The sequence below is a fragment of the Lygodium microphyllum genome, chromosome 1 (genome assembly GCF_053477565.2).
Source record: "Lygodium microphyllum isolate KBCC chromosome 1, Lygodium_microphyllum_v1.1.10, whole genome shotgun sequence".
Taxonomy (NCBI): domain Eukaryota; kingdom Viridiplantae; phylum Streptophyta; class Polypodiopsida; order Schizaeales; family Lygodiaceae; genus Lygodium; species Lygodium microphyllum.
This window is the reverse complement of record NC_141135.1, coordinates 90,770,991-90,795,682: the sequence shown is the minus strand read 5'-3', so window position 1 is coordinate 90,795,682 and position 24,692 is coordinate 90,770,991. Positions and strand designations below refer to the sequence as shown.

At 41.0% G+C, this 24,692-nt stretch overlaps 1 protein-coding gene across 4 annotated transcripts in view; it reads left to right on the top strand.

Annotated features, from left to right (window-relative positions):
- Positions 1–24,692, top strand: part of LOC148041394 (casein kinase II subunit alpha-like) — a 78,319-nt gene that overhangs the window by 37,695 nt on the left and 15,932 nt on the right. For all 4 annotated transcript variants that reach the window (XM_087679153.1, XM_087679158.1, XM_087679165.1 and 1 more), the window contains 5 exons: positions 7,811–7,968; positions 8,129–8,219; positions 8,294–8,359; positions 8,520–8,602; positions 8,703–8,766. In XM_087679153.1, the coding sequence (XP_087535279.1) occupies positions 7,811–7,968; positions 8,129–8,219; positions 8,294–8,359; positions 8,520–8,602; positions 8,703–8,766 (462 nt within the window). The remainder of the gene's footprint in view (positions 1–7,810; positions 7,969–8,128; positions 8,220–8,293; positions 8,360–8,519; positions 8,603–8,702; positions 8,767–24,692) is intronic.

The following is a 24,692-nucleotide window of genomic DNA, read 5'->3' as shown; positions in this document are numbered from 1 at the left end:
CTTGGATTCATTGAAGCAAAGTCTTCATGGCAGCTTTGATATGAAGGATCTTGGTGATGTAAATCACATTCTTGGCATGCGAATACTCAGAGATAGATCGAAAGGCTTACTCTATCTATCTTAGCAGAAGTATGTCTCCAAAGTTTTGCAGTGTTTCAATATGGAGGGGGGGAAAACAATTGGGGTTCCATTGCCTCCATATGTGAAACTTAGCGCAGAGGACAGTCCTACATCTGATGATGAGAAGGCTAAAGTGACCAAGATACCATATGCTTTAGTTATTGGCAGTTTGATGTATGCTATGGTTGCTACACGTCCTGACATTGCCTTTGTAGAGAGAGTGGTTAGCAGAGATATGGCAACCACTGGCAAGAAGCATTGGGATGTAGTGAAATGTATTATGAGATACCTCAAAGGTACAAAGGAGTTGTGCATGTGCTTTGGAAAGTAGAAGGCATCTGTTGTCGGCTTTATGGATGTAGACTATGCTGGTCATGCGGACTGTAGGAAGTCCACTTCTGGGTATGTGTTTACTTTCATAGGAGAAGCAATCTCTAAAAGTGTGTTGCATTGTCTACTATAGAAGCAGAGTATGCAACTGCCACTGAGGCATGCAAGGAGGCTTTATGGCTTTCACGTGTGGTGGGAGAGCTTTGCATCAGAGAGTTACTTGTTCTCCATTGTGATAGTTAGAGTGCTATCATGCTAGTATGGAATCCTATCTTTCATGCAAAGACAAAGCACATACAGGTGAAATACCACTTCATTATAGATGTACTTGATAGCAAAAGCATTGAGCTTGTCAAAGTGCATACAGATGTTAACCTTGTAGACCTTCTCACGAAGGGTCTTTCGGCAGAGCGATTTGCTCATTGTCGACAGATGATGGGAGTTGGATAGATATATGTATTTCAGCTTTGTACATACCTAGACTTAGCTGATTCTTTTCTCCTCTTCAGGCACATTGCCTTTAGGTGGGAGGTTGTTGGGAATAAAGGTCTCGTGCCTTTAAAAGTGCTCGGGTGTGAACGCACCCTTAGCACTTGTACTTACACATATGCATCTATTTAAAAGCCTAAAGGTACACTCTCGTCATTGTATCTGAAAACGTGCTCACTCTCTACTCTGCTCTCTTTGACTCTTTGTTTCTCCCTGCACATTGAGACAGTCTGTTTGATTTCCGTGCCTAATCGGGCCCTACAGATGTGTGCTGTAACCCTTTATGGATAGCTTCAACAGATGAAGTTTGAGCCGAATGACACCATTCAATCGTTTTTGGTCTATGCTACATAGGTATAAGACTAGCTTTGACATATGCAGTCTGCCCTCCCAGAGGCATACCTTGTGAGAATGGTACTCTATAAGCTTCCCTTAGAGTTTGGAGTGGCCAATGCCTTGCAAACGCAAACCTCATTTACATCTATGAGCTTTTCACATATGTACTTGATGGTACTTGAGCATGAGGCATCTTTGCGTTTGTCTCATTATGGAGATTTTAGTGAGGCCTTTATAGCTTTCGAGAGGGGTGACAAAAAGGCAAAGTCGAAGGCCTAGTGTTATGGCTGTGGTAAGAAGGGACAGTTACGGAAGGATTGCAAGGACTAAGCAGCCTCATGAAAGGAGGAAGAGAATAAGAAGAAGCAGGATGCAGCCTGCTTCGACGAGTCACACTCTTCCTCAAACTTCGACTTCGATCCTTCGGCCAAGGGAAAGTCCAAGGCGCGGTAGGGATCCACTTCGTTACACCAAGAGAAGGGCTTGACTGCCCCTTCCTCTATTGCTTTCTAGTCTAGGTGATGCGGTCATGTCTCACAACTCTTCAGTGCTAGAGAGGGAGTGTAAAAGGGTGGTGACATGGGGTAGTCGAGCCTTATTTATAGAGATATATTGATGCATAGGTTCCAGAGAGGAATGTTCTTGACGCATCAATTGAAGTTTGACAGATTCAAATCCTCGAGTTGGGATTGACATCTAGGTTCATGATGAGCTGGTTATTTGACAGAGAGTGGGAGTGGCTCCTAGTTTGAGCTCACACGAGTGGACACTTTGGCAGTCTTGGCTAAAGGCGAGGAATCCGTGGTTATATATGTTCAGAGGTATTTTGGATAGGATGTTCTTGTATGCTAATGCAAGACATTGTTGACGGACACAGAGATGTGTTATGACTCTTCTCTATTTTCAAGAGGTGGCACGGTCAATATTGACATTAGGTTCTCTTTAAGGCACCTTGGTGGTGGCTTGATTACCCACTACTTGGGTATCCATGGTTTAACTCTGGTGGTTCTTTGTTGTATTGACTACGATTAGCCTTTATCATTGTATCATTATATTGTACCAGATCACCCATAATTTGAGAGAGAGTGTTAGCAAGATTGTTAGCTCATATGTGAGTCTATGCATGCTAGATGAGTTGGGTATTTTAGTCCGTATTTTATGCATTATTTTAGTGATATTTGTGTGGCATTTTATGCCAATTGGCCAGCAGTAAATGCTAGTAGGTAAGTTCTATGCTTCCATTGTTTTACCACTTTTGACACTAGGAGTTGTCGCTTGGTATCTTGGAGCAGTTGCTTGCACTCTGAACATTGCGTTTGCTACTGATGTCATCATTTGAATCTATTGCCATTAGTCAGATATTGTGGCTATAATCCAATTCTTGCATTTGTTGAGTTTCTCTCTCCTTCAGTTGTTGCCTATACTTCTTGCATAGTTGTTTATTGTTTTCAGCTGTTGCCCAATTTTTCTCTCTCATCAGTATTTACATTTTTGGTCTTTCTCTCTCCTCACTGCTTGATTACATTTGATTAAGCCTCTTTGGCCGCATTTGTTGGTGTTCGACGCATGGAGGTTTCCTTTTTGTGTTTCGGGATCCGTTTCGGAGTATGATACACTCTTCAGCTCATAACCTTTGCTTTGATCCCAGAGATTCGAGAGTTCGAAGTTTAGTATTCATTGGATAGTGTGTTTGGTGCATGAACATTGTATATTTAGTAGTCATTCACTTCATTATTCATTGTGTTTATTGTCTCTGAGTTAGCCTAACCCTAACTGTGTTTTGTGTTATCAGTTTGTGCTTTGTTGTACGATTGGTTTTGTGTTTTCTGTGTTTAGAGCATTTTTGAACATAGCTTTTTCGATTGAGGAAGAAGCAAGAGTAGTGCTCGCAACGTCAAAGAGATGACCAAAGATAGATTTTGTCGTCATGCCAAGTGTAACCTTTAAATCCTTGGTACCATCCTTGTGTTAGCAGATTAGTTAGCTCATGGTTGAGTTTGGACTTGTGGTTCAGCAGGCTGGCATAGAGACATTTTAGACATTTTATTTGTCAGTCTTTATTAAGGTTTGGGCATTTTTTGCAGCCATTCGCTCAGCATTTAATGCTGGCCGACCAATCGTATTTTAGGCATTTATTTGTCCTATATATTGTCTGGCTCCCTCCTCCACCATTCATTCATCACTTGATAGTGTTTGGGGAGAGGGAGCAGGTGCCACTGTCTCCATAGTCGGTGACTCACATTTTGTCTGTAATGTCTCATGTCTTGGTATATGGATTCCATTTTCCGAGCATACATCTGAGTTCTCATCTGTATTGTGTTATCTCTTTCTTTTCTTTTGTCTTGTGTTCAGCAGTTTGTTTCGGCACATGTTTATGCTTCCATTGCTGCACCACTTCTGACATTGTATCAGATTTCAGAATTTGTGTTTCCGCTGTGTTTTCTTGCTGATTTCAGGACTGTTTTCACTCCTACTAATCAGGCAGCTGCTGCTCCAAGCAGGCGACCTGTTTTGTCTGCGTTTTTTGTTGACGTTAGCATCTGTACAGCGTGTGAATGTGTTTTAGCCTACGTTTTGGTGCCTCTGCATCTCCTCCTGGCTGGGCGCTTACATTCTCAGGGCGTTTTTGCTGTTTCTGTCAGTTTTTAATTGCTTTTTTGATTTTTTACAGTAGCTTTTGTCTTATTTTGATCAGATTTTGGGTTATATTGTATGTGAACTCTTGGTTTTTTGTAGTTTGTGCTCGCGGTTTGGTTGTGTTCCCTCTCCAAATCCGTTCTTTTCTCTACTTCTTTTCTAAATCCCCCACATATGGCTCCTCTGTGTACCTCCACTGATGATACGCTACATGGAGATTCCAATGATGCTTTTGCAGCTTCAGCGAGGGGTTTGAAGACAAAGAAGTCGAAGGCCCAGTGTTACCACGAGTGTTACCAATGTGGCAAGCAAGGTCATTTAAGGAAGGACTACAAAGAGTTAGCGGCTTCTAGGAAGAAAAAGGAGCAGAAGACGAAGCGGGATGTGAACTCCTCCGACAAGTCATCATCTACCTCAGAATTTGATTCCGATCCTATGGCCGAGGCGAAGTCCAAGGCGCGGAAGGGATCCTCTTCTTCGGGTCATGGGAAGGGCTTAGTGGCCCCTTCCTTAGCTGCTTTCTAGTGGTGGTGATGTGGTCATTCCTCACGACTCTCCAGTGCTAGAGAGGGAGTGTGAGAGGGTGGTGAGATGGAGGAATCACACCTCATCTATATTTCTATATAGATTCATAGGATCCAGAGAGGGATATGCCTAACCGATCGATCAAAGTTTGGCAGGTACAAATCCTGGAGCTAGGATTGACATTCAGGTTCATGATGGGCTGGTTACTTGACAGAGAGTGGGTGGCTTTCATCTAGAGCTCACATGAGGGGACACTTTGTCGGTCTGGCCAAAGACGGGGAATCCATGGTCATTTATGTGTTGTGGCATTGGTGATAGGATGGTCACATGTGCTACTTCAGTGGCTTTGATGACAGACATTGAGAGTTGCTACGATCTTCTCTGTCTTCAAGAGCTAGTACCATTGACATCGACATCAGGTTCTCTCTAAGGCACCTTGGTGGTGGCCTTTGCACCCACTACTTGGGTATCCATGGCTCTACTCTAGTGGACATTGTTGTATGTACTATGATGCGAACTTATAATTGTATTTTGTGTTGTATCAAATCACCCATGATCTGAGAGAAGGTGTTGCCAGATTAGTCAGCTCATGGTTGAGTTTGGACTTGTGGTTTAGCAAGCGGGCACAGAGACATTTTAGACATTTTATTTGTCAGTGTTTAGTAAGTTGGCATAGTAGACATCATGCTTTAGAGATGGGAAATGGGTAATGAGTATCATAGCCGTATGTTCGGATGATATCCTGTTGCTCTTAGGGGATGCAATATGATCCTTCATGGAAGGTGAATCTCAACGGATAACATACCAAGCTTCTTGGCATCACTAGAGGAGATTTTGTCTTTGATGAGAGGGATATTGTGCAGCCCCTTACACTTGGTTGTGAGTTGCTTCCTCCCAAAGAATGGTATCTCGAACTCTAGAGTTGAGTAAGTTGGCATAGTAGACATCGTGCTTTAGAGATGGGAAATGGGTAATGAGTATCATAGCCGTATGTTCGGATGATATCCTCTTGCTAAGGGATGCAATATGATCCTTCATGGAAGGTGAATCTCAACGGATAACATACCAAGCTTCTTGGCATCACTAGAGGAGATTTTGTCTTTGATGAGAGGGATATTGTGCAGCCCCTTACACTTGCTTTTGAGCTGCTTCCTTAGCCCACATTATCTAGGATAGTGCCATTTACGCCCCGTCTACTACTTGCTCATGACCAGCCCGCAAAGACTTCAAGTTTGAGGCCCCCTCCCAAGGTTAAGTCATTGGTACTAGCAAACCATGTGGGATTCGAGGATCCCTTGTCTGGATTCTATCCCAGAGGGATCTAGAAGATTTGCGAGGCTTGCATTCATTGTCTCATTTGTGTTTTGTAGATTACATTGTGCATTCTGAGCCGAATAGTCGACAAGAGGCATTATAGTATCCCAAATGGCAAGGGGCCGTGGAAAAGTAGCTTGAGAGCATTGACTGGAATGGAACTTGGATTTTGGTGGATCATGTAGGGCCACAAGAAGATCATTGGGACTAAGTGGATCTTTCACATAAAAATGAAAGTTGATGGAAGTTTGGGTAAGTATAAGGTTTGCTTGTGGTACAAGGGTTTCGACAGAAGCAAGGTATTAACTATGAAGAGACCTTTGCACCAAGTGTGGTTGATATCTTTCCATCCGTTGGTTGCTCTAGCTACTTACCATAGCTAGCCAATCTATTAGATGGATGCCAAAAGTGCTTGAATGGTTATTTGGAGGAGGAAGTCTACATGGAGAAACCTTTTGGGTTTTCTCTTTCAAATTATAAAGATAAGGTCTTTTGCTTGTGGAAAGCTCTTTACGGGCTTAAGCAAGCACCATTCATGGTTCAAAGGATGGATGCGTTTCTTAGGACTCATGGCTTTCATTCTACCCCTTGTGACCCGAACTTGTATATTGAAACCACTTTGGAGGGGTCAGGTGTACTTTGCTATATGTCGATGATCTTTTGATCACGGGCTCAAATTCTGCAACCATTGCAAATATAAAGGCACAACTCTGTTCAATATTTGACATTATTGACCTCGGTCAATTGTCCTATTTTCTAGGCATGGAGGTAGAGAGAGAGTCCAACAACCAATTGATTTGATTGGTCAGCTCGAGAAGGTTGGTAAGACTTTCAGTGATGGTGATTGTGTTATGCATATCCTGCAAAAGCTTCCTGAATCATTTCATACTTTCAAGATTACCATAAATTTTCAAAGAATTTGCCAAAATTGTGCACTTCACACATTATGCTTCAAAAGGATGTACCTGCTTTCACTCTGTCCAAGTCTGAAGAGGTCATAAGAAGCAGCAGGCCATAGTTGTGGCAACAATGACAATGGTGACATAGACTTCCTGTACAAAGGGGGCCCACCTACATGCAGCACTTGTGGTTAAAGAACTCAATGGTTTCAAAGATTGCAACCAGCATATAGGTGATGAGATTGAGTTTGGTTCTTTCATGCCTTAGAGTGGGCCCTGTCATGGATGAGGAGGTGGAGGCTTACAAGCTTGTGATCATGAATATGATCAGTCCTATGTGGCTCCATCAGATACACATTTGGAGCATGCTTTGGTGCAGACCATTCCACCTCCCACTTCATCCCTTCCTCGTCAGCAGCCAATTAGGCCATCTCATCTTGCCAAGCCTCGGTGGCACCTGATTTGTTCAGAGGCTCCTTGAGGCTTGGGTGGCGGCCAACATCAATCGATACATGTCCTTGGATAAGCACTCTTCAGAGAAGGGCGAACTTGCTAGTAAGGACACCATTCCATGGCTTCTATTGATCTGTTTAAAAAGAAAAGAAAATTGGTTAGACATCTAGCTTTTTGCGTTGGGGCATAGAAGGGATATGGTGACTGGGTGATTACAATTTGTTTCTCCTTGTCATTTTGATATCTATCACAGCTTTTAGGAACTGATTAGTTTCAAAAAAGGTCCTTTCTTTAGCACATGCTTAAGGAGTTCTAGTTTTTGGAAAATAGGTTTCAGTATCTTTGGCCATTTTCAGATAAACATAAATATATGCCTTCGAAAAGATTTAAAAACATTAGTTTTCAGCATCTAGTCTGCCTGCATCTTCATAACGTCTTGATCAGACATTGGAAGTTGTGTATGGAATGCAAATTGATTGAGGAATCTTCTGGTGTTTGGTTTACTGTCATCTGGATGAGGGCCCTGTAAGTAGGGAGTCTATTAGTCTCACCTGTTCTGATGTGTTTAACCTCTCATTGTTGTCCGATGTTTGTGTCCATAATGCTCATATGTGCACTTCTCTTAAGGATTTTCAAAAGAATTAAACCATATGTGGTCTTTTTGGGAAGTGACAATGCTTATAAAAATGGGGTGCATTGGTTGCAAGGCTCTTGATTTCAGCCATTCACATGGAATCATGCATCGTGATATTAAGCCCCAAAATGTCATGATTGATCATGCACAACGGAAGTTACGGCTTATTGATTGGGGTCTTGCTGAATTTTACCATCCTAATATGGAATACAATGTCAGAGTGGCATCAAGGTGAGCTATTCAATCTTGATGCTGTCACTGTAAATTTGAGATTTTGTCACTCTTCAAGTTATAGGGTTGCTTCAGAGTGGTTTTGTAATGCCTTGAATGCAGCTAGAAATGAGTACAATTGAAACTAGAAAATCTTAAGGTTTACTTTTTGTTGTGACAGGTGTTTCAAAGGTCCAGAACTACTTATAGATTTGCAAGATTACGACTATTCATTGGATATGTGGAGCCTGGGCTGCATGTTTGCAGGCATGGTAAGTCAATGCATATCTTTAGCCAAAAAGCTGCCCGTATGTATGCAACAAAATTAAATTCATTCTCTGGCTAGATATTCCGTGAAGAGCCCTTCTTTTTTGGACGAGATAATGCAGACCAGCTATTAAAGATCACAGAGGTCAAATTCTCAATCTCCTTTAATCTGCTATGTAGTGTTTCTATTATTCACAAAATGGGTCATTGATTTTTGCTTAACAAGGTTTATCTTGGTTGTGAAAGAGCTTTCATTGCAAAAGTTAGTGCAATTCAGCCGATGTTAATTTTTTAGTGCCTTGCAGGTACTTGGAACGAGTGACTTGCAAGCATATCTCAAGAAGTATAAAATCGAACTGGATCCAGATCTTGATTCTCTGGTTGAGAGGTTACGTGCTGAACCTTGATATTGAGGATTCTGTTGTTAAGATGGCAATCACATTTTTTCTTTTAAAAAAAATTTGATGAAGTTATAGGTCTCAACACAGGTGTCACAAGAAACCTTGGTCAGCATTCGTCAATTCAGCCAATCAGCATTTAACTTCAACTGAGGCAAGCTTGCTTACTAAATATGATTGCACGTTTCTGCCCACCTTTTCCTTCTTCCTTTTCATGCATACAATTAAAAAAGAATAATCACCTACTAGGGCATATGTACTGAATGCTTCTCCTTATCATTTGCACTTGCGGGAGTCTTTTAATGTGCCTGTTTATATTTAATATAATGCAAGCATGTCTACAACATTACCTGTCTTCGGCTCTGTTCTTTCCTACTGATTATGTTTGATGTGGACTATTAATAGTGTGTTTTCATTCTGTGTGGATAACCAACGGATTGCTGTTTCGTATACTTTTAAGCTTTCCTGTAACATGACTACACATCCATAATTGTTGTTGCAAGTTGCATGGTACAGGGGACATCTTTCCCCATCAAGTCAACACCTGAGAGCAAGTAGCACTTGCTGTTCTGCATCTTTCCCCATCTTAATGTATATAATAGGGACATTCTTCAGCCAATGGTTGACCAGTCCATTAACAGTGCCCAGTTCCTCTCTATTACCCCATAGAGTATCTTTCCTTTTAACCATCTGATTGTTGTTCTCCATTCTTGTCAGCTCTTGTGCAACATGGGTCGAGGTACATAGATGCTTTCATTATTATTGTTGCCATGTTGCACGGTACAGGGGGCACCCTTGACTGTAAGTTAACGTTCCGGAGCTGCAAGTTGCAAGTTGTCATTCTGCGGTCTCAGTGTACATGGTAGGCACATTCTTCCACCACTAGCTGGCCAGTCTGTTGGGAGTGGGCAATTCTTCTGGATTCCCATATAGAGGTATTCAAATGTCCACCACCAACTAGGAGGTACACCCAGGAATTGCAGGTTGCAGCGTGCCCTTGTGCAGTCTCAATGTACAGGTTAGGCATATTCTTCCACCAATGGGTGGCCAGTCCATACAGGATGGGTAGTTCTTGATTCCGCATAGAGGCTTTCAAATCTCCACCATCAACAAGGACCAGACTCCTAGTTGGTAGAACATCAGATATGACAATTTCTGGTCTGCACTCCAGTTTGGTCCAGTAGGACAGCGACTCTGAATCCTCCAGGAACAATAACATCACAAGATTTTACCAACCAAATTCGTATCCTTGTAGAAAGTCCAACACTTGTGCTCCTTGTTTTCACACAAGACAAAAGAAAAAGAAGAGATGGAAGAAGTACATAACACATCCATCTCTTTAATCCACCAACCATTTTATTGAGGTGCAAGACAGAGAGGAATCCATATGTATTATGTCTGCATGCCAATCACTTTGCTGAGATTTTTTGATTTTGAGTTGGTAGTATCGAGGTGTTTATTTATGCAAAGAGGAGCGCAACGTTGTGTATATGTGCCTTGATGTCTCAATGATACTTAGAATGTCAGCTGAGGTTCCTGTTTATATAGATAAGTAGATATGGGAAAAGGTCAATTATCTAAAGAAGGCTTCAAGAACAGTGACAACGAAATTGTTACTACAGCTACTGGCACACTTGTCTCTTTTCTACGCTCTCTCTCTTACTTTCTGGTGTTGCATTTTTATATCAAACATTTGAAAGCTGCAGATGATAGTTCATGTGTGTGACTGGAGGTCTCTAGATGCCTGAGGGATGATGGGCAGTATTAGCTCATGGAAGCACATTGATGTCAGCTAGGAACACTTGCACTAAATGGGACACTGTTGTTCCAGGTAGGACAGTTTATAGTGTGCAACCTCTGTTCTGGAGTGGGGACAATTAATGGCCACTAGTGTTAGTAGGAGTTGGGTTAACCAGGGTGGATTTTTAGATTAATGAAGACTGTAAAACTTTTAGAACTCAATATTTTCATTCATTGGCCTTGTTGTGTGGCATTTGACCAATACACATTGTACATTCATTGGCCTTGTTGTGTAGCATTTGACCAATACACATTGTACATTCTAGCATGCTGAGCAGGTTGGTCCATGGTAGTAATCATGCATCTCTCTTTTGGTATCCACCATACTTGTGAACTGACTGCTCTTAATTGTCTTTTTACTTGGCCGAGGACATTGGTTATTGGGTCCAAGCAGAGCTATGGTTGTAAAGAAATGTTCAAGCACAGATAAAGAAACACAAAGTGTACAATAAACACGGTGTTTATGGAACTTAAGATGTAGAGAACTCAGATGAATGAATGAATTCTGATATGGCCTCTTTATGTCTTGGGGACCATGGATGAGGTGAGCTGAGAGAGGTGTTGGGGATGCTGGGAATAGCTCTGAGAGTATACTAAAAAATAAAGCCATTTGTTTTTCGTCATAAGTAATTGATGCGTTTGGGGTTGTTTTAAGAAGAGCTAACTAGGGATTAACACATGGTAATTAGGATTAGTGCAAACACTAATTTAATTGGCTCAACATACTCTCCCAAGGCTAAAAATGTGTGCTCAAGATGGTAAGTTAGATCTCCATCCTGTTTTGTACTTGAAAGGTCCCACCCCAAAGAAACCAAGGCATTGGACCAAGGGTGCCATGATGGGTTGCCAAGGGGCGACCATAAATGGAGATTTGGCCACTCATCGGCTAATGTATATGTTGTTCATAGGGATAAGTAGCTTGACAGAGAAAATTATATGACAAACCACTTCGGATTGCCTAGAGGCTCAGATTGGGAGCGCAAAAAGCACCTAGACCTACAATAGCTTAATATTTAGGCTTGCAAGTTTTGCAAAATATAATTTTGACTCTTTGTTAAATCTTCTATTTGCCCTATTTGTCGTTTGCTTTCATTTTTTGCATTTCAGGTTGGCCTTTCTTTGAGCTGAGTAGTTGTTAGCTTGTTGGCTTCCATTTTTCTCTTTGAAACATTTTGATTGTCACATGGCTAAAACCTTCATTTGCCACCTAGTCTTTATTACGTTGTGACTATTCCCCTTGTCAATGGTGGATCATGGGTAGTCTAGTTTATCTTATCTTCTTACAAGTAGCCCTATTGAATGGGTCCTATATATTTCTTTTCTTGGTCTATAAATTAATAGTAAGACTTAATATATTTGTAGTGTCCATAAAATGAATCATTGCAAAGTAAGGATGGGCTGAAGAAGTATAGTCAAAGAAAATGGTGAGGTAATCATGGAGAATACTGCAATGTGCCATAGTAAGCTAACATAGTAGATTGTCACAATGATGATATGCTGTGCAGCATTGTGGATCCAAGTCAACCACTTTCATGAAGTAGTTTGCCACAATGATGATATGCTGTGAATATCGATGATCCAAGTTTACCTTTTTGACGAAGTAAACTGCTTTAAGTTTTGCATAAAAGATCCACTTCCACTTCATATTATGGCTCTTGTGAGTCAGATAATTCACTAATGTCTAAGTCCCATTTTGGTCAATGTGCTCAAGCTTTTTTTCCACGGCAAGTCACTAATGAGGATGATTGAGGGGCTCGAGCGAAGGTTTTGACACAGAATGCCTATGCCCTACTTAATTGTTGTGAAGACAAACATAAATAAGGCAATGCTGCTAGCCTAGCATAGTGTCTTAGACCTACCAATGGCTAGGTCCCATACTGGTCAATTTGCTCAAGCTCTTTTTACACAGCAAGTCACCGATCAAGATGGTTGAGAGGCTCTTACCAACATTTTGACTTGGAATGTCATACATAATTGTCATGAGGACAAACGCAAATAAGGTAGTGTATGCTAGCCTAGCATAAGGCATCAGGCGCTCTTGGGTGGAATTACGTGAAATGATCCCTGAATCTTGTATGTTTGTTGGTACCAATGAGGTAACCATTCCTTGGGAGGAAGCCATGAAGTTGAAGACTTTGAACGTGTATCAGGAGCTGGAAGCAGACTAGGTTCAGACTACGCGGTAGAAGATAGTGTAGGCATAGATATGGAAGGAGAAGGATTTGACGGTGCAAGCTTAGATGGCTGCACAATGTCGTGCTCATCACAAATAATATCCATAGTTGTCAAGTACAAAAAGGTACAGTATGGTGCAATATGGTACCGTACGATACAAAAATGCACAATGTCTTGCTCATCATAGACAATATCCATAGTTATTAGGTATGAAAGGTATGATATGATACTATATAGTACTAAACGCTATGTCAAGGTTGTATGAGCTACAATAGATATAATTGCATTAAGAAATTTAAACTTGATTATTTTGGACAAGATGATGGAACACATGTTCAAAGCCAACATATTAATGCTTAGGCGAAATGCAAAATAGTAAAAGGAAACAATCATAAAATGATCAAAGAAAGTGAAAAAATAGCTAGTTGCACCCAACACTCATTGCAAGAAATGGGGAGAAATTATTTTTTTAGTACAAATACAACTATGTATGGTATATATGATACAAACCATATAGTGCGGATAGATCCATATGACACATGAGTGCAATTATGATAATATCCCACCTTCCCAATATCTTGTTTATATGAGGATCATACAAATATTAGGCCTTCACTTTTTGGAGGAGTAGCCTATGAAAATCAAAAGCTCGGCTTTGGGCATGGGATTACCTATCTTATCATTTAATGTGTGTGTGTTGTATGCACGACACTTGAAGGCTTAAAGGTGGGAGATAGAAGGTCAACTACTCTAAAATGCTTGGGTCTCTTTTTAGGGACCAATGGTGTCAGGCATTGGCTTAGAAGGTATATGAAAGTATTTATAGCTTCTTACCATAGGCAGTAAGGTAACTCAAGTTGGAACGTTGTGGCATTTTTTGTGATTGCCCAGTTTCCATGCTTCCATCACTCCATTTTGGAAAAGGGAGTCAATAGAGGTGAGTTGGTGTTGCATGCTATGCTTTTGTAAGAGCTTGGAGAACTCTTGGAAGATGAGCTCAATACCATTGTTGCTTTTTGTTATCCCTATTGGACACTCATTTGATTCTGGACCAACCCTATCCATGTGGAGAAGTAAGTGAATACTTTAGACTTTTCCTTTAGGAAGTTCACCCACATATATGGTGGATAATCATGTATGATAAGAATCCAGCGATGAGAACCATTTATGGATGGTGTAGATGGTAAGTGGCCCCTTGGTTTTATGAGTGGATTGCTGTGGTAAAGGTGTGTGGTGTTGTTTTCTCAACTAACAAGCTCGACCCATGATCTTTGACAGTCTTTGAAAGTGCCAAAAATGCTTGTTTGAAGGTGATCTTGTGACAACGAAGCCATGTATATGATGAAATTAGGAGCCCTTGATGGTCGGTCAGGAGAGAAACTAGGCCATTGGAAAGAGGCTAGTAGGCTGTACCTCAACTTGAATTGTGATTAGAGTGGTCTTGTTATCACGATGACTTCGACCATAGCTTAGTGAAAAGAACATCTCTCCCCATGAGGCAAAGGGAACGGATGAAAAGCAAATCAAGTTGGGATGCATAATACTTATCGTCCAATTTAGCAAGATTTGTGCCCTTGTCAACATCAAACTTGACTTTTCTAATGCCTTGAATCTTGGCCAAGAAGTTGTTTCCACAGTGGACACTTTCGTTGCTGGTTTAGGGGAGATAAAAACGTCCTTGAGCAATGACATATGATATGTAGCTCCACAATCCATTATCCATTATCCATGTTACATGATGGCCTTATTGATGTGTGAGGTAGGCCTCTATAGAAGCCTTGTGGTGAGGCAACCTATAGATATAAACCAAAATCTCATCCATGAATGTCTCTATAGCGATGAGGTGGGCGTGAGGACATAATTCCCCAGCAATGTAGTTTGACATTCTCTCTAGAGTTGAGAAGGATACTTATGTGATTGTTGTCTAGAGGCTGTATGACGTCGAGGTCTACATTGGACTTGAGTTGGAGGCTGATGACTACTTTGCTTCCACTTGAAGGGGGGGAACTACTTTGCCTCCACTTGAAAGGGGGACGTGGGGTTTTACTTGAAGTAGGTGAGGTTGAGGTCTGAGTTTTGGGGGAGGGGGGTTTTAGGCTAGTACCCTTGGCCTTAGAATGACATTCATTGTTGAAATGGCTTGTCCTCTAAGAGTATTGGCAAAACCTATAGTTCTTTGGGACATTTTGCCATACTTTTTTTAGTTTGTATATTGTGAGTTCCCTTGCTCATCATTGATCATTTTAGACTTATCATTGTTTTTGCTTTCCTTGCTTCCCCTTTGAAGGAGTGAAAACAAGGCCCCTTTTGAAGATGGCAAGGAGAGTCTTGAAATGTCCCCTTAGGATTCAACTTGCACATGAGACATGACACAAGCCAATCTCACCACGAAGGGGACTGGACATCAGACACCTCCCAGATAGCTGTAGAGCCAAAGGGGCTCACCCTGGAGCATGGGAGCTAGCGGTACTCTAGGTCACGACCACATTTCAAGGGTCGGTGTCCCATACCACCAGCCCACACCAACCCGATGTCCATTTGCGTTGGCCAATGGGCCAAGAGTCCAAGAGTGGTGATCACACAATGAATGTGCACAATAGGGCCTTGAGTCCTATAAATAGGACTCCGTTGTCCTAACTCTAAAGTATCCTTAGTGCATTCACACTAAGTCACTTCGTAACCACCGTGACCAATGCTACTAGTGTCCATCGAGATATCCAGGGACGTAACATTTCCCCCCTTATGAATGATTGTTGTCCTCAACAATATCCTTAGGAACGAATGAACTTGGATTTCCAATGGTAAGTCTAACTCATAAGATACACTACTTATCTTGGTATTTGAAGAGGACCACAATACCTTGAAGGCAATTTATAGTACTTGCCGGTAGTCATTGAATCTGAGTTCTTTGGGACTTTATGGTAAACCCACAAGCCTTCTTGGAGTTCCATGGGAGTATGAGGTTGGTTAGCATAAAATATAGCACGATCCTAGGTTGTCTTAATGCTTTCCCTTAGTCAACATCTCGTGCATATTGTGTAGAAAGTTGGCTATGGACTGCATTTTCACCCCCTTGAGCTCTGTGGCAATCCATGGTTTTGGTTCATAACCATACATAAGCATAAATGGGCTATACCCAATAGCCGAATTCTTACCATTGTTATAAGCAAACTCAATCTGAGGAAGATAATGCTCCTAATGAGATTGTCTATGGGAGACATGCGCACAAAGCATATTCTTCATGGTTTGATTCATTCGTTTGGTTTGCCCATTGGTTTTTGAATGTTACAAGGACAACTAGGACAATTGAATTTCCAACTTTTGAAAGATTGTTTACTAGAAATGGCTAGTGAACTTAGGCTCCCGGTTACTAACTATTTCATTGAGCAAACCATAAAGTCTATAAAGTTGTTCGACAAAGAGACTAGCCAACTCATGGCTTTTCATGCTTGTCTTTGTAAGAATGACTTCGGCCATTTTCGTCAATCGGTCGACTATAAGCTAGATTGCGTCATGACCTCAATTCGTACGGGGCAATCATACTACAAAATCCATAGCAATGCTACTCTATTTCTTATCAGGGATTTGTAAAGGATGCAACATCTTCACTTGTTTGTGTTGTTTAGCTTTGTCAACTTGACACTATTGGCACTTGCATACTTAAGACTCAACCATAGTCTTAATATGTGGCTAATAAAAATAATAGGTGACCAAAGTCAAAGTCTGGTGTATGCCAAGGTGTCCAATGCTCTGCACATCGTGACACACTTGTCTAAAATTTTATTGTTGATGTCTTGATTATTGGGTACACACACATTGCCTTGTTTAAAAGGTAATCCATTTTGAATGGGATACTTTTTTGCCATCTTTCGCTTAGTAGCCAGCCTTTGGGCATTCAGACCGTAGCTCTTTGGTCTACTAGGTTTCTTTTGAACTAGTTGCTAGACCTTTCCAAAGGGAAGATCATTTTGGCAGTGCCCTCTAAGAGAAAGATAGAAACTAGTTGAAATTTCGGAGAAGGATAAGGTATTGACTTCAAGAATTCGACTAAGAGCATCAACAACTATATTAGTTGTGTCCTTCCTATAGAAAATTTCGAAGTTAAATTCTTTCAAAGACTCTGCCAATCTCGTCTTGTGGCGAGTAAGATTGGGCTGATCACATAGGTACTTCAGTGGGTGGTGGTCTGTCCAAATAATAAACTAAGCGCTATATTAATAATGATGCCATGCCTTAAGCGCATGGATGATTGCTAATAATTCCTTCTCTTAGGTGATATAACACGTTTCAGCACATCGACAAGCTTACGACTCTCTAACGTAATAGGTTGGTCCTTCTGATAAAGGACATTACCTAAAGCGTAATCGCTCGTATCTGTATGAACCTCAAAAAATTTGTTTTGATTGATAACCTATAACGTTGGTGGTGGTACAAGCCATTTCAATGTTTGAAAACATTGATCAAGCTCACTAGTCCAAGCAAGAGACTGACTAATATGCCTCTTTTTGCCTTGGATACTCTTAAGTAAATATGTAAAGGGTTCAATAATATGAGTAACAATCTTTAATGAAGTTTTGAAAAAATCTAGTGAAACCAAAAAAAGATTTGACTTATCATATCCTTGAAATAGGCCAATTGAGGACTACTCATATCTTTTTGGGATCAATCCGAATGCCATCAATCGAGGTGCCATGACCAGGGTATAACAACTATGGGTGAAAGAATTCACACTTGGCCAGTTTAGCAAACAATTGCTATACGCAAGTATCTAGCATGCTCCTCATATAACTTACTATAAATAAGAATGTTGTTGAGGAAAATGACTATTCACTTCTCTAGATATTGACGAAATAGATTATCCATCTATTCTTGGAAAGTTACAGGAGCATTGGTCAATCCAAAAGATAGGACAAAAAACTGATAATGTCCATACCGTGTTCGAAACACAGTTTTTAAGATATCCTCCGAAGCTATTAGTATCTGATGGTTTTTGATGAAATAGTGTGCACTGAAAAATCGATTGAAAAGGTCACCCATCCTCGACAATACATATTTATTCTTTATGGTCACCTTATTGAGACATTTGTAATAAACATAGAAGTGCATTGTGTCATCTGTATTTTTGGTGAGGACATGTGCGTTTTGTGGGGATTTACTTGGCTTAATATAAGCCTTAGCCACATAATTGTGAAGTTGCTATCTCGTCCTTGCCTTTCAGGCTAATTTAATAAGATTGCTGAGGATGGGATGGCTACTAAGTAAGGTCTCAATCTTATGGTCTAAGATTCAGCGAGACAATAAAGTCTATCAAGTTGCTCGGACGAAGAAGCATCAACATACTCATGTAATATAGGATCCAAATACTCACTTTTTTTTTCCAAGTAAAATGTGGCTGATTATATTACTCAAAAAACTGATTACAATAGAGTGCTCATGCTTAACAGACTAACTGAAGCTGATGCAAAGTCACCAATACATCATGTATACAAGCCTCTCAAGGCGGTCTAGGGGGAATGGGGGCAAGAAGCCATGGGGGAGGTATATCGCCAAATGGGATTGCTTGCATCTATCACAAAGAACAAGCCTTGGCCGCCCCAGGTACGCATGAAGTGACCACAAAGCTTTTGACGAGCCCTGGACTCGCCCTGCACCTGATCCTATCGGTCGCGGAGGGAATGGATGATGGAGGTCCATAGCTCTACTAAGGTCGCAAGTGCTGAAAGTCTCTCTCTGTCAAAAGCCACCTGGCATCGCGCCTTCCAAATATGCCATCCAGTAAGACTCCCTATGATCTCCCATATCTCCGAGCAGTCTGCTGTGGGCTCGAGTACTTGGCGGATGGGTAAAGCCTCCAGACCGACCACTGCACATGACCCTGCCTCGATCATGAATATCGTATCCTGCATCCCGGCCTCATACAAAAGGTGACGGCCCTGGCTGACTGCGTGCCAACAGAAAGCTCCCTATGAAATACATCCAAGGCTGGGCGCTATACGTTGAAGGATACGACATACTCCTCTCCACACGAGCTGTGCCTCCTCACAAGACCAAAGGCAGTGCTTTGGGGTTTCCAGAGGCTGCTGTGTGCATCGCTTACAACCTCCCTCCTTCTACATCTGGGCAAGCCAACTTTCCACCGCCAAGCCTCCATGTGCCACATCCAAATACTCACTTACATTTAAACTAATATTAAGATTATTATTAAAAGAAATTGAATTACATGGATAAGCAGATGATTGAACTTTTTCAACGAAACAAATATAAGTAGTAAGAGTTCGATTAGAAAAACATTGAGTAAACTCCATCCCTGAAAGCTTATGTATATTATTTTCGTGATCTGAAATGGTAAACAGTCCTCGATCACATGGAAACGACTATCAAGCTCAAAGAAAGTACATGATTTTTATAATCAATATACAAGGACGAATATTTTTCAAAGAATCATGGTATGCCAAGAATGATGTCCACATGGTTACGGCTCATAAGTGAGAAATCCATGATCTGATGGATCTTTGCATATCAGACATGATAAAGTTGGTTAGGAAATACCGTGTGGAGTCGTAGTCTCTGCATGAAGCGAGAAGAAATAAAATTATGAGTAAACCATTATCAAATAAAATTGTAATGTCTTGGCTATTGATATACCCTATGATTTTTAAAAGATCATGTGGGCCAAAAATAGTTTTATCAATGGGACTATTGTTGCTATTGCTATCTGTAAACGGCCCGAACAACGCAGTATGCTTAACAATTATGATATTCGCTTGTTTTCGAGATTTAATATAAAAGAGAATGAACACTTAAAGCTGAAAATGAAAATTACTCACAAAATTACAGCCATGAAAATGTAAAAGTAATGGAGACAAGATTGAGGGTTGAAGATGGGCAATTCCTCCCTCCGCCCCACCGCGAAGGAATGTATTTCTGCTCAACCCAAGTCCCATAGGGAAGAGCTCAGTTACAATCAACCTGAGAGTGAGGAGAAGTAATTCTCACTCTTACAAGATCATGCAAAGATGTACAAACACACATGCATTATCTATTATGCAATGATAAGAACTGATTTCTTTACAGTATGAGAGAAGAAAGAGGGGAAATTAGCCTTTCTCCATCGTTGATCAGCAGTACATGGATAGGGCTTGCTTCTTTTTGCTAAAATGGAAGAAAGAGCTCGAGAAGGAGGTGCTGTAATGAATTTACAGGCTTGCTGTCTTGTAAAACAGCAGTGATAGAAGAGGGAATATGGAGGCATTTGATAATGGAGAAGTGGGGGAAGATGATGGGGATGGATGGGGTTAGTTTCTGGCTATCTGTGGGTGCTGTACATGAGTTTACAGCAAAGAAAAATGATGCTGAATGAAAAAAAACGAGGTCTTATTTATAGGAGAGGGAAAAGCTAGTACAAAAGGGGAAAGTGGAGTAGCACAAGACAAGTGTCCAGCCACATGTCATGAGATGTAACAAGTGGCGGGACACTTGGAAACTTGGGTGACAAGTGTCTTGACACTTGTCTCTTCTCTATGGCCTTCCTTTTTGGGCTGAATACTGTCAAGAATAGAAACAACCAAATTTAGTAAGCACAGTCAGAGTACAGAATTTACTATTTTTAGAATGACATCCCTATTTTTTAGGACTAGCATTTTTAGGCTAATTCGAGGCTCCTAAAATTTAGGAATCTCCTAAAATTTAGGGATCCCCAATATGGGTGTCATATGAAAGCTTTTTTCGTGTACATCGCAAAAACGGTATCCGAATCTTCATGTGACATTTCCTATGCAAAGAAATGTGCATTTCAAGCTTTCAGCCCACACATGCACATTGTACAAGCATTTCATGATCATGCCATCTTGTTGATTGTAACTGTCTGTTCTAGTGGATCTAGCCCACACTTCAAGGCATCAATCCTTTCTATGTGCGAGTCTAACCCTGATATGCGTGAGTTCTGGTCACAGGCGCCCAATCGGGCCATATAGGTGGAAGTGTGAACTATCTTTTCTCTAACCCACCGCGTGGGTCCACCATAACCTGTGACCACTCATCAGTGGCCAGCTCCAATGCACTTTTCCTTATATCTAATTAGTGTAAATGAAACAAATTTAATAAATCATTATATAGACAAATTAATGAAAAAGGATACAAATTCTGTTTCTATAGAGTTGTGACACTAGCATTAACAAAACATTTTGCAAATAAAATTTTGGAAGAAATGCGTGGAGCCTAAAGAGTATTTATTGAAATCTTGGAAGTAGACTTTGTCTTTTTATTGTGGGGACACTTGCGATCATCGCGAAAATGACCTATCTGATGGTAGACGAAACAATGGCCCTTTGAGTGATCCTTGCTGCGAGTGACCTTATGCTTGCTATCTTGTTTCTTGTGCAACTTCGAAGTTGGTTGATAAGTTCTTGCTGGGTAGATGAGTTTTTTGACTTAAAGATTGAGGCAGTTCGATGGGAATCCCTAGTAGATTGGTTGTCCCCACTTGCAACCAAAGTATTATCAAAATTCTTAATATACCTGTAGACATCTTCGAGCAAGTGAAGAGGATTGCGGAGCACCTCATTCTGGTAGTTTGATTGTAATTCAACAAGATATTGCATGCAGAGGAGTGCTTGAGAATCATCCAAGGCCTTTATATTATGTAATAAGTCTTTTAATTCTCGAGAGTATCCCTCCAAGCTCTTCTTTTCCATATCAAGCTCAAATGAATTTTGAAAAATTTCAATCCAATCATTTTTCATGAAACGTTTCCGAAAAATAGATTGAAACTTAGCCTAGGTCATTGTTTTAGACATAAGCTTGCCCACCAAGCATATCTCTTCTCCTGTAACATGATTTGTATCTATGTGATGTGTTGAGTATCATCAAACTAATATAAATCAAAATACGTAGTGCTTTGGCCATGAGTCGATTTGTCTTTTGGAAAATTTCAATCGAATCATTGGTTACGAAACGTTTTTGAAAAATGGATTGAAACTTAGTCCAAGTCGTTGACTTAGGAGGTAAGATCTGTTTGCCAAGCGTATGCCTTCTCTTGTAACATGATTTGTATCTATCCAGTGCGTTGAGTATCATCGAGCTGATATAAATCAAAATATACTCAATCAAATTGATATAAATCAAAATAGGTCGTGCATTTGGCTAGCCATGAGTCAATGTTGGTCTCATCACATTTCTTCTTCTCTCCCATTTAAAGGGATCAGGTTAGAATTGAAGAGACAACGTCCTCATGGTTGTGGGCACAAATGGAAAATGGAGAGGACGCAATTTGGCTAATTGCTATTACATTTCCTTCACTTGAGGTTGGAAAATTGCCACAATGGATGAATCTTCTTTGGACTTGAAAAAATAAGCAGCTTCGAGATGTTGTTTATGTGTGTATTTGGGCTTGGGATTGGCATCCTCCATGTGTTGAGATTCTTTGAAAATGGGCGCATCAAAGGGAGATATACCATGAGAAGACATGTTATTATCAAAAGGAGAGGTTTTGAGAGAGATTGAGAGAAGAGTCAGTTTGGAGTTTAAGGAGGGCAAGAGAGAGGAGTAGAAGAAACAAAAATAGATATGCAGAATTGGGTCCGGGTTTTTTTATTTGGGTGGTGGTAAAACAAGATGGGGGTAGTTTTAGGGGGGTGGTTGCTTTAGCGGAAGCACCTTAGACTATTAGAAATGATCAAAACATCGATATAAGGAAATAAGAGAAGATTATCAAACGAACCAAGAGACGTAAATCTCCATGTGGGCCCCTCAAACGACACATCAATCACCCGAAAGGTTCAGGTGATGTGTTGAATGCCATGTAGCTAGGTGTCATGCTATGCGCTTCACAGTCGAGATACTATAGGCCACAGAGATCTTCAGCTTGTCAAATAGTCCATCAAACCATCGTGGTGTGAAGAAATACCCTAACACAGAAACACAAATAACATCGTACGACAAAGCACAAATTGATAAAAGAACATAGTTAGGGTTAGGGTAACTCAGAGAGAATGAACACATAGAATGAATGAAGTGATATGACTACTGAATATAGCCCCTTTTTTTCTTTATCTTTTACCCCAAGGTGTCCCAACCCAAAGCAGCCAAAGCATCGGATAAAAGGTGCGTGTCAGGTGCCCGATGGCCTACTAAGACTACAGAGGTGATGGTTATCTTACCAAGGGAGCCCAAGTGATCACCCTAGAGAGGCAAGGGCATCGGACAAAGGGTGCTTGTCGGCTGCCAGTAGCCTACCATGTCTTGCAAAGGCGGATGGAATCAACTATGGACTTTTTTTTTTGGGAAGGCCTAGTAGTTTTGATAGATTTAACATTGAGTGAGAGTTTCAAATCAGTTTTTGTCTTATTGAATATCCGTGCCCCAAATAGAGAGTGATAAGGGATGGTTAGAACCAAGATATTCACAAAACAAGTATGCTATCCCTACCATTATTGGGTGTTAGTGAAAGAAGGAAAATGACTAAGGTGTGGGGGACACAAATATAGCGAAGATGTGAAGCAAGTAAGGCAAGCAAAGCAAGCAAGCTAGGGAGAATTGCCTTGGAGATTGCTATGTCCAATGCCACGAATATGGTGGATCCAGAGTCTATCGCTCCAACAGACCGAAAAGGGATAAATGCGCACAGATGCATGTTTACATGAACATAATGTCACTCCATGGGATAATGCAAAGGGAGATGCAAGATGTCATGCTCAGGCAAAATGCAATGCAACTATGCTACTTAGACAGTGTCCTCGCAGGGGAACTGCGCACTTGTCTAAGTGCCCTTTTACAATCATGTCATCTTGATAGTGCGGATGAAGTTACAAATGTCCATAAGTACAATATAAAAGAATAAACGAATGAAAAAATTGTAAGCACCATCATTGTCACTATTAAGGAAAGTAGCCGACCTTTCTTAAACTGGAGGGGAAAGCAAGATGGAAGCACTCTCTCTCCGTCAATCTATAGAAGTAGGGGAGGGCGTATCCTAGCCGATCTTGGGTAGAACGTATTGAAGAAGCAGTTGGTTGATCGCTTTGGTCAAAATGTTTGTGAAATTGTCTGACGAAGGTATAAACTCTAGGCAGATAGTGCCTAGCTCAACTTGCTCTCTGGAAAAGTGAAAGTGGACTCTCACATGCTGTGTCTGTGGTGTGATGATGATGTTGGGAATAAAGGGCCATCATGCCTTTTATATGTGTACGAGTGTGAACACATGCTTAGCACATTTGTACTTTCATATATATATCTATCTAAAAACCTAAAGAGGTACACTCGTCATGGTACCCACAAGTCGTGTTCACTCTCCTCTCTACTTTGTACTCTCTCTCTGTCTCTCTGCTATGCAAAAAGCAGTGCGTGTCTCGATCCTCGCTCCAGGGTGCAATAAATTGGTATCAGAGCGTTGGTTATAACATTCACGTTTCCAAGGAGTGTTAGGTCACAGGACTGACAAAAGTCTACAAACAACACTTGACAAGTGAGGCAGAACATGTGTGCAAATGACGTGTGTAGCGCAGGTCGTGCAGAAGATCACCAAGCAATCGTGTAGAGGATCAGTGGCACCAAGCGAGCGAGTCGAGTAGAAGATCAACAGTGCGAGCAAGTAGTCGAGCGGAAGACTAGCGGGGCCAGTGGGTGCCTGCTAGTGGGTGACTAGATCTGACGGGTCAACGGTAGACAGGACCAACGCGGTGACCAGGCAAACATACGATACATGTGGATGTGGATAGACGGGCGACTAGCCTTTTTTTTTCTTTTTTTTTTTGGTTGAGAAGTGGCTTATTTTAAGCCTTGGTTCACGTGAGCAAGCACGGTTTGCCCAAAAATTTGGGGGTTTTCCCAAATTTGATGCTGGTCATACTAACAAGACAATTTGACCAGAAAATTGCAGAAATTGCACACATTGGTTCCAAAAATTTTTGGGGCAAATATGTGCACACTGGACTCAAGAAATTTGGGGATTTGTCTAGATTTGATGCAAGCAAGACACAGTAGTGATATTTGTCTAAGAAATTGCAGGAATTTGTGACATTTTGCCTTCGATGTTTGGGGCTTTTCATGTACATGCAGGAATTTGGCTGAAATTTACCCAATTTCTCGACATTGATGCACATTGGACCC